Source organism: Nicotiana sylvestris, chromosome 11 (genome assembly GCF_000393655.2).
Source record: "Nicotiana sylvestris chromosome 11, ASM39365v2, whole genome shotgun sequence".
NCBI lineage: Eukaryota > Viridiplantae > Streptophyta > Magnoliopsida > Solanales > Solanaceae > Nicotiana > Nicotiana sylvestris.
Window position 1 is genome coordinate 111,964,140 of NC_091067.1, and position 11,203 is coordinate 111,975,342.

General features: G+C 35.2%; 1 protein-coding gene across 1 annotated transcript; it reads left to right on the forward strand.

Annotated features, from left to right (window-relative positions):
• The first annotated feature begins 6,989 nt into the window (after positions 1 to 6,989).
• LOC104228407 (agmatine hydroxycinnamoyltransferase 1-like) lies at positions 6,990 to 8,603 on the forward strand. The gene has a single exon (XM_009780871.2). The coding sequence runs from the start codon at positions 7,047 to 7,049 to the stop codon at positions 8,361 to 8,363; it is 1,317 nt and encodes a 438-aa protein (XP_009779173.1). The 5' UTR covers positions 6,990 to 7,046; the 3' UTR covers positions 8,364 to 8,603.
• Positions 8,604 to 11,203: the final 2,600 nt, after the last annotated feature.

An 11,203-nucleotide genomic window follows, 5' to 3' on the forward strand; every position in this document is an offset into this window, starting at 1 on the left:
GTTGAGGATGCTGAAAGTCCTGAAGTTCATGTGTGTGAGTGCATTGGTCCTCACTCCAAATATTTTTCTACATTATGCTTGGATGACGATATGGAAATAGAGTCATCCGAGCTGATTGCGAAGTCAAGGAATAAGGTGCCTACATTCGGAAATTTTTCTTGCCAGAAAGACAGAACTACATACCTCATCTAAAAGCCAAGAAGTGTAGAATAGTACAATGGTTGCTTGGGCCAATTAGATTTGTTCCTCCTCCCCTAGAGCATAGCCTAAAACTTGATGCCAAATTGAGGGTTCAATTCATAAGCTCGAGGTGGAGGCAAAAAGTGATTCGCGTCGTATCGCGACGTTAAATCAAGTGCTTGTTGGGAGGCAACCCAACTTTACTGTTTTTTTATTATTATTTTTTAATTGTATTATTTTTGTAGTGTCAATTATTGATATTCCAGGAGCATGGAAATCAAAACTATTGGAAGGATGCAACAACAAACCAGATGGTTGGAACTAAGTGTAAGGTACCCGCACGAAGGACCAAGGCTGGGAGAAGTCTGAGTATCCCATGAGTTGCTGGTGCTTCGGCCTTTAGCCTACCAGGGAGTATCGTTTACCCTCTTATAGTTATGATGTACATTGGGGACAATGCACAATTTTAAGTGTGGGGTGAGGAAATTTTCTGGGTGACTTTCTATGCTACTTTAGTTGTGTTAGTTTAATTGAATAATTTTTTTTAAAAAATAGAAAAAATTGGACTTTTCCCGATGATGGATCTATTAGATAATTTTCTTGAGAAGTCTAAAAAAAGTACAAAAAGATTTTCTTTATAGGTAATGGAGCAACCCCTTTGGTTTTTCTTTGTGTTGTGGTTCTTTTCCAAGGGTTTTGTTTGAACCGGGTATAGTTAGTTTTCTTTTTAGCAGTAGGAGCCAGTGTGAGATGAATTGAATTGAAGCAATATATCTTGACTATGTTATGCCTTGCGAATAATGAGTACTTTGGTTGTGACGCTTAGGCTCAGTTTTTGACTCTTGTATAAGTACCTTAAATTGTATAAACTTAACTTTTCTTAACTCTTTGACTAGAGTGTCTTGATGAAACCAATCCTGAGTGAGTTATGTGCCATGTGTGTGTGAGACTTGTGTGTTATTCTGTGCAATGCGTTTGATGTCTAGAACTTGCCCTATGTGTTTGCAAAGCGAAATAATAGTTTTGTTTAGTCTTGGAAGTGATATAGGCGTTTCTTTGTTGAGCCATATATATATTTTACCTGTCTAATTGTTATGTATCGTAGTTAACCCCTTTGAGCCTATAATCCTATTTTTTTGGCAACCACATTACAAGCCTTACACATTTATTTGAATTAATCAACTATTTGAACCTTTTAACCTCTCATAAGCACTTGAATAGTTAGGAACTTTGTAAAAGTTAAAGTGTGGGGTGGTTGGTTTGGATTTTGAGTAGAACTAATGAAATAAGGAGAAAGGTACACTGTTTTGAAAAAGTAAGATCCACTTGAACTGAAAAAGAAAGAAAAGGAAAAAATAGTTGTATTGCTGTGAAAACAAAATTCCTTGATAAGTGGTGACTCTTGATGTAATTGTGCTTAAAGAAGTACAACAACAACAACAACAATGACCCAGTATAATCCCACAAGTGGGGTCTGGGGAGGGTAATATGTACGCAGACCTTACCCCTACCCCGAAGGGTAGAGAGGCTGTTTCCAGGAGACCCTCGGCTCAAAAAAAGCAATAGGAGATAATATATTAGTACCATAAAAATGCGTAATAAAATAACAACAATATATAAGAGATACGAAATATGAAATACAGAAATACGAAATACGAATTAGATGGCTGGTATAGTACAACTAGAAGGTAAAGCCCTGCATCAATAGACGACCACTGACATTCCTAGTCTAACTCCTAACTAGATAGTCTCTCTCAGTTGTGCTGTAGAAATATTCACCCTCTCCCCTAACCTACAACCTTAATGCTCGACCTCCATAATTCCCTATCAAGGGCCATGTCCTCCGTAATCCTAAGTCGCGTCATGTCCTGTCTGATCACCTCTCCCCAATACTTCTTAGGTCTCCCTCTACCTCTCCGCGTGCCCACTACAGCCAGTCGCTCACACCTCCTCACCGGTGCATCAGTGCTCCTCCTCTGAATGTGCCCAAACCATCTGAGTCTTACTTCCCGCATCTTGTCCTCCATGGGGGCCACACCCACCTTCTCTCGAATATCTGCATTCCTAATCTTATCCATCCTTGTATGCCCGCACATCCACCTCAACATCCTCATCTCTGCTACTTTCATCTTCTGGGTGTGTGAGTTCTTTACCGGCCAACATTCAGTTCCATACAACATGGCAGGCCTAACTACTGCTCTATAAAACTTACCTTTTAGTAACGGTGGCACTTTCTTGTCACACAAAACTCCCGACGCTAACCTCCACTTCATCCACCCCACCCCTATACGGTGTGTGACATCCTCGTCAATCTCCCCGATCCCCTGAATAACCGATCCAAGGTACTTGAAACTACCCCTCTTGGGAATGACTTGAGAGTCAAGCCTCACTTCAACTCCCGCTTCCGTCGGCTCAACTCCAAATTTGCACTCGAGGTATTCCGTCTTCGTCCTGCTCAACTTGAAACCTTTAGACTCAAGAGCATGTCTCCAAATCTCTAGCCTCTCGTTGACGCCGCCTCGTGTCTCGTCAATTAGAATAATGTCATCAGCAAATAGCATGCACCATGGCACCTCCCCTTGAATATGATGAGTCAGTGCATCCATCACCAGGGCAAATAGGAATGTTATTGTGTGGAATTACTCTCTTTTGTTGTGTGAGGGCACTTGATTCATGAAAGAAAGGTAATGTCAGTGACCTCTATGTTAGAGTAAGTGGGTGAGTTGTGAATAATGTGTGGTACTTGTGAGTCAAATATTGAGGTGAAGATGTTACGCTTTTGTGCTTAGTCTATTTTAAATATTCTTGGTGTGATGAGTTAGGAGAATTATTTAAAAAGGTCGTGTTTATATAAAGTGTAGTTTGATTGCTCGAGGACGAGCAATGGTTTAATTGTGAGGTGTTGATGATATGATATAATTACGTATTTTAGTCGCTTATTACACTCTAATTTACTGCACTTTAATTGAGTTTGAGCTTTAATCGCTAGTGTTTTGCACTAATTGTGTGTTTTATGCCTTGTAGGAGTGATTTCGAGCTATGTAGATATTATGGAATGAATTCAAGTGATTTGGAGCTTTGAAGTCTGAGTAAAAGTCCAAGGAATTAAACCCGGATCGTGTCGGGGATTAATGGATGATAGTGAAGAACGAATGAATAATCGAGTACGCATATTGCGCATTGTCTAGTAAAATACATATAACATTTTGCTCAGAACTCCGTTTGATCTATACAATATATGGTTGAAATGCTAATTCAAAGGGATACAACTTTAATGTTTTACGTTTTTCCAAATTACAAACATAACAGGGTAAAAAATGCGCGACAGTTGCTCCGCGGTCACGAACAGAACACTATGCAAAATCCGCGGTCAGGTCCGCGGTCAGGTCCGCGGTTGAATCCGCGGCCGCGGATGTCCTGACCCGGAAAAGTGTCCTTTTTCGCGTAGGAGAAGGTATAATTGTTTGGACTCAACCCTACTTGGTATATATACAGGAAAAAATGGTATTTTGAGCACCGTTGACATACTTTTGACATAATTTAGACCTAAGGAGGCTAAGGAGACCGGTAAATTCGACCAAAAGAGGCAAGTACACACTAGGAGTAAGGCAGAGAATTCTTCTACAAGTTTTAACTTCATTCTTCCTATTTTTATTATTGGTTATGAATTCTCGTATTGTAGTTATGGATACTATTATGAATAGCTAATTTGCTATCTAGGGTTTTGATGGAACCTTTTGGAGGATCATTTTCATGTTACGTTAATATAGATTTGTTGTAGTATTTTCTCGATTTGTTCAACTATATTATTATTGTAGTCGGTTGAAGTGCTCTCAATCGATTGTGCATATTTAATGTGTATTACTAGGGAGAGAGTGCATATTTAGGTAGTTGTTGAATAACATCACTCCTAACGTATATGAGGGATCAATATGGAGGGTTTAAAGGTGGAATTAAGGATAAAGAAACCTTGGGTGCGATCCGAGTGAACCGTACTTAATGCAAGCTAGCGTAATTAGGGAGAATATGTCTAGTAAATTGTGGTAATTACTCGGGAGAGAGTTACGACAGACAGAGCGCAAATGATCGGTAGAGAATACTTATGCGAATTTGTAGAAAACGTAGCAGGAAAGATTCCGACAATAGAGGAAATCATAACTCTAGACCTCCTGAATTTTGTCTCTAACCCTTAGTATTTTTAGTTGTTAAGTTACTATTTTAATTTGTTAGTTAATTAGTTAAACACAAGAACCTTAATATCTATAAGTTAGGAATTGTTCAAACTTGTCTTCTTGGTGATATTGAACAATTGTAGCTAAGCCTTAGAATTCTGTGGGATTCGACTCCGGACTTGTAAACCGGATTATATTTGCAAAGACCGCTTAGTCCTTTTTATAAGGCATAGTTGGGTGTGATCAATAATAAATTTCTTATATAAATATAACATTTAAGCAAAAATTACTAAAATTATTCGAACCCGTACCTAGGGGTGTGCATTCGATTTATCGATTCGATTTTGACCCTTATTGATAATTACTTATCGATTATCGATTTGTACATATGCTTAATTCAATAAGGTTTCGATTTTTTCGATTCGATTTATCAATTTTTGGGGCTTATCGATTACACCAATAAGAAATATCGCTATAAACACGCCTAACTAATATGGACCAAAAAAGCTAAAATAAGACTAACACCGTTTATAACATAAAAATTGTGTCAACAAGCACATGCAACGAAACTAAAGTAAGGGATCAAATGTATGCCACCAACACTCCAACGGTACATAAAAAAAATACATCATCACGGCTAATTCTATTTTCCATTAATTTGAACTTCATTCCCTTGAGCTTTAAATATGATCATTCCTTAAATGTGGTAGATGAAATAATAGGGTTAGAGACTTAGAGTATTATAGAATAAGGGAAAAAAATAGTATATACAAAATCGAAATTGATAAGGAAAATTTCGAAATCGAAATCGATAAATCGATAAACCGATATCGATTATAAATCGATATCGATAAACCGATAACAAATAATCAATTCGATTTATCGATAAATCGATTCGAACGTACACCCCTACACGTACCTAATATTTAACTCCGTCATTGCGACTGATGGTGGAATTAGTTGGTGAAGGAGGTGGCTTATGGTGGTTCATTGCTAGCCTATACTTTCCTCCGATAAACTCACTTTAGAAAACTTCGGCAGCGGTAGGTGTGATCCAAAACACGTGAAATTTTGACAAATTCAAGTAGATGTCAAGCACGTGATTTACTTGTGAAAGCTGGTGAAAAATTGGAGTTTTCGTATAAAAAAACATTTGCAAACCCAAATTGGCCAAACTTTTTAGAACGAATTACAAAAAAATAAATGACTTACAAAAAATGGTCCATGTTTTAAAATTTTATCCGACCTAGTCCATATTATACATATTTTGAAAACACGTAAAAATTATACGGGGCGCCCTATTTGGTCGCTCCCATTTAACATATATCCATTTTTTTTTAAAACTTTTAACTTGTACCCACTTTTTAAATAACTTCAGCCCCCTTTCTCCTCCCCTTCTCCTCGTTCGTTTTCTTCTTCTTCTTCTTCTTTTCTTTCTTCGTTCTCATCGTCCAATTCTCTTCTATCTTCTCCTTGTCGCCAAATTGATATAAAAGAAACAATTTGATCTAGAAGTTGAAGCATAACATAATGCGGCTGTACTACAAATCTTTTAATAGAACAATTTACGTAATTCTTATTCTTTCCTTTCTTCAGTGAGTTGAACAACGAGGAGCTAGTTTAGAGTAATGCACATGCTCACTCTTGAATGCAGAGTTTTAATAGAATTCAAAGGTTGACGAGGCACAAAGTTTGTTTCCTGTCTAACAAACATATAAAAATTTGCTTCTCAATAATTTAACAAGTAAAAGCATAAGCACCGGATAGATACAAAATAAAAACTTTCTTCGATAAAAACTTCAGCTCTAGAGCTGAAGTTCGCCAGTTACAAAACAAAAAAGTCAGTTACAAAAACAAAATTTACAAACAAAAACTTCAGCTCTAGAGCTGAAGTTCGCCAGTTACAAAACAAAAACTTCAGCTCTAGAGCTGAAGTTCACCAGTTATAAAACAAAAACTTTAGCTTTAGAGCTGAGCTTTAGGCCCGGCTACTAGAATGTTGAAGTTTTGCGTGATTGTCTTTGCTACTTCAACCCCGTATGCTGAAGTTAAAAATCTAATTTTCACCCCCCAAATGGATTTGGTTTGTTGAAATAATATTTGAGTCACAATTTTGAAAATTAACTTAAAAGCTTGAGCAAACTTTTTTAAAAATTAAATAGTAATTTTGAGAATTTATTGGAGGTGTATGTTGAATCTTAGCCTATTATTTTTGGCAAGTTGGTTGTAAATTAAAATACGAGCTATAAAATTAAAAAGTAGGGAACCCAGTTATTCTTATGTGAAATTTTTCTAACTTTTTATTTTGCCAATTTAACATGTCACCTTATGTACATATTAAATAGGCGCTTGGACATAAGAATTACTATATAATTTATGAAAAAAATAAAAAAATTACAATTTTGTAAGTGGAGAAAAAATAAAATAAAAATTTTGAAAAAATAGCCAAAATCACTTTTGGATTTTTGAAAATTCATTTTTAATTTTTTTTCAAAAACTTATAAAATTTCATGACAAACACATTTTTGAAAAAAAGGAACGTTTTTTTTTTTGGTAGTCAAAGGGGTGCTAAATAAATGAGTCCCCAAGTGCAAAAAGGTGCATATGTTCACTATATAAAAGGCCAACCAGTGACACTATCAACCGAACAAAATACCCCTGTCTAGAGAAATTATAGCACAGAAATAGTAAACAATGAATGTGAAAATTGAGAGCTCTAGAATTATCAAGCCTTTCTATGAAGGACCTCCACCTTCAACCAACACTCACATTTCCTTCAATGTCTTTGACAACGTTACCTATGATGCTTTAATGGCTTTAATTTACGCCTATCGTCCACCTACTCCTCCAACTTCCACCATTGAAATGGGACTTAGAAAAACCCTAGCAGTTTATAGGGAATGGGCAGGGAGAATAGGCCGAGATGAAAATGGAAGTCGCGCGGTTTTTCTCAACGATGAGGGTGTTAGATTCATCGAGGCATCGGTCGATGCCACGTTAGATGAAGTATTGCCCTTAAAGCCCTCTCCTTCTTTGCTTAAGTTGCATCCTAGTATGAAGGATGTAGTGGAGTTGATCCAAGTTCAAGTCACAAGGTTCACTTGTGGCTCCGTGGTGGTCGGGTTTACCGGCCACCACATGATAGCTGACGGACACGCCGCTAGCAACTTTTTCGTCGCATGGGGCCAAGCTTGTCGTGGTGTAGAGATCATTCCACTCCCTTTACACGATCGTGCTATTTTCCATCCTCGGAACCCTCCACTTATTGAATTCAACCACGTGGGGGCAGAGTTCATGTCCAAATCATTGAACAAGAAGGAATTCATCAAACTAGAGAATGCAGAAAAAAACATAATTGTTCACAAAGTCCATTTCACATTGGAGTTCCTAGGCAAACTCAAGGCAAATGCTTCTTTCTTGAATGGGAAAACCAAGACTTATAGCACGTTCGAAAGTCTTGTTGCCCATTTATGGAGGGTCATAACTAAATCACGCGAACTAGACGGGTCCCAAAATACACAAATAAGAATATCAGTGGATGGTCGCAGAAGAGTTGTACCAAGAGTACCAGATGAATTTTTTGGTAACATAGTTCTTTGGGCATTTCCAACATCCAAAGTGAGAGATCTTGTAAATGAACCACTTCACTATGCAACAAAAATAATTCATGATGCTATTACTAAAGTAGATGACAAGTATTTCAAGTCATTTATTGACTTTGCAAATCACAAAGTCACAGAGGATCTCATCCCAACAGCAGACATGAAGAAGGACACACTTTGTCCAAATTTGGAAGTTGATAGTTGGTTAAGGTTTCCATTTTATGACTTGGATTTTGGAACAGGTTGCCCTTTTGTTTTCATGCCTTCTTATTATCCAACTGAAGGTATGATGTTTCTTGTGCCATCTTTCATTGGAGATGGAAGTATTGATGCTTTCATTCCTCTTTACCAAGAGAATTTGCCTACCTTCAAGAAAATTTGCTATTCTCTTGATTTGAAAGCAAAATGAAAGGATCTATGAGGTTAAAAATAAAATAAGTTTGTGTTATATTGTGTAAGCTTATTAGCACTTTGGTTATAATTTTTTCTCCCGAAAGTTTTGGATTTTGTGGATTGTCATGTTGATGACAATTAAATCTTGGAGAATAAATTATAGTGTAAGTTGGCCTTTTCTGATTCTAAGTGATGTAGGAATGCATGTGTATTTTTTTTTGGTATTTTAAGTTTTTAACTTGCGATCTTCCCCTTATACTTTTGCTTCTCTAATTAGGCGGAGTTAAGATTTATAGTTTATGGGTTTTGCACTACAATCATTTTTTCTTAATGGGTTGCATATATATATATATATTCAATGAATTTTTTAACACAAAATACAAGTTGAGGGCTCGTTTGATATGAAAGACAAAGGAATAATTAATCTCGGGATTAAATTTAAGAAAGGTTTATCCAAATATTTGGTTGGGAAAAAATTGCGGTATAATTAATCCCGAAATTAACTATTCTAGGATTGTAGTTTTTTTATCTCCATAAAAACATGGAATAACTGGATAATTAATACCGGGATAACATCTTTCCAACCAAATGACCCGTAAGTATTTTTTAATTTATTTAACTCTTGAATTCGAGTTTTGAAACAAAATCTCCATTAATGCGGGGCATTTTAATTCTCAAAGTTAAATTTTCTTATGTGAATTCATATTAGTCTTTCCCAAAGTAAATACCAGACAACTTGTGGGAAAGAGAAGAACAATAATTCCTAGAGTTGTTATCATCTTTGCGACTTTTGACAAAACTTTCGCATTAGATTTGCACCGCAGAGCGAAGTTATGGAATTTAAAGGCGTTTGGGCCTACCTATCAATTGCTAGTACTATATATGTACACCAATGAAATTAAGACTATCGAAAATTCAAAAGTTTTTGGTTAATATTCTCTTATGGTATGTATATTTTAGCCGTCTCAAATATAACCCTGAGCATATTTAATTTCTTAAGTATGCTAAAGTGGAGCACATTTAGTCTCACTGACAGAATCTATCCAAGATCAATTACAGGGTTAGTTTCGGCACTCACCATCTTTTTAATTTACTTATCGAAAATATTTTATAAACCAACACCCACTAATAGTACATAGCTAGAGCTGATAAATTTAAGATTTTAATGTTGAAACTTTTGCTTTTAAAAATTTCGGTTGATTTTTCCAAAAATAAAAGTTAAAATTTGAAAAAAAATAGAGCTGCCAAGATCACTTCTAGGCATATTATTGAAGCAAATGAATAACCAAATTATACTATCACTTTTAGACCGCGCCAGAAATTATTTACATTTGGTAGATGAAAAAATATATAAAATATATATAATTTTTGTATATTAACATACAAAATGTATAGATATATAAAATAATATACAAATTTTGTATATTGTTTTGGCTATTATTTTTACAGCGGTATACAATACTCTCTCCTTTTCAATTTATGTGAACATGTTTGACTAGGCACGAAGTTTAAAAAAATAAGACTTATAGAATTTGTGGTCCTAAACAAGTGAAAAAGGAGCACAGAGAATTTGTGTGGTTATAAAAGCTTCCCATTAAGGATAGAATTGTAAGTTTAAGCAAAATTGTTACCAAATTTAGAAAGAGGTCATTCTTTTTGGAACGGACCAGAAAGGAAATAAGTTCACATAAACTGGAACATAGGGAGTATTATTTTCTTATTGAAAACTGGCACAGAAGGGGATATTTTTAAGGTCAAAATTTTAGAAGACATTATCTAAAACTGAGAATTAAAGTGATAATTTGCGTTATCCCATAAAAGGAGAGGAAACGTTTTGCTTCAAAGCAGAAGATTTGCTTCGTGAATCAGAGTTGTTTAACACCGTTAGTTTTTGAATACATTCTGTAAGTGAGACTAAAGGTGCTCCACTTTAGCATAATTTAGGGACTAAATATACTTAGAATTATATTTGAGGGACCAAAATAGATTTACCCTCAAAGATAAGGGACAATATCGGTCAACAACTCTAAAATTCAATGTAGATATAACCTAATTAATAATCATATATTCCAAGGACAATGACATAATTACCATTTGTAAGGTCAAACAACTTTTCTTTTTTCACCTAACGTTATTTCATATTTTATTAAATTATTTAAATATTCTTGGTAATAAGAAAACAACTTTTCTTTTTTCACCTAACGTTCTTTCATATTTTATTAAATTATTTAAATATTCTTGGTAATAAGAACTTGTAATTTTTAGTAGTACTACTTCCTTCCAACGGTGCTTCTCTAATCATGGCATTTAAAAAGATTCAGAATTTTCTTTGACACATTAAGGCCCCGTTTTAAAAAAAATCCCCTTTTTCAAAAATAAATTTAAAAACTATGCAGACTAAGCCTGCGTACAATAGACCCATGTGGTTTGGCCCTTTTTCGAACCCCGTACATAGAGGGAACTTAGTGCACCGAGCTGCCCTTTTTAAATTTAAAAAATATTAGTCTTAGAGTACGAGCGTTGCGCGTGTACCCATCTCGATGAGTAATATTTTTAAAAAAATACATCAATATTATACCAAAAATTATATTTGAATTATAGTACAATTTAAGTTTCTAAAATTAATAAATACTAATCCTACGTAGCTAACTCAATAAAGGAAGGAACTCTATCTTATAGAAGTATTCAATTATCCTATGATATCAACCCAAACTTAGTCCTAATTCTATGGTTTCATCGCTTAATATTCACATATTATCATGCTCCTCAAATCTTAACTTAAAATTTTTGATGACAAATGTAAAATACCACCAAAATGATCCTATAATGACTATTTTTATGTGATAAGAGAATTAT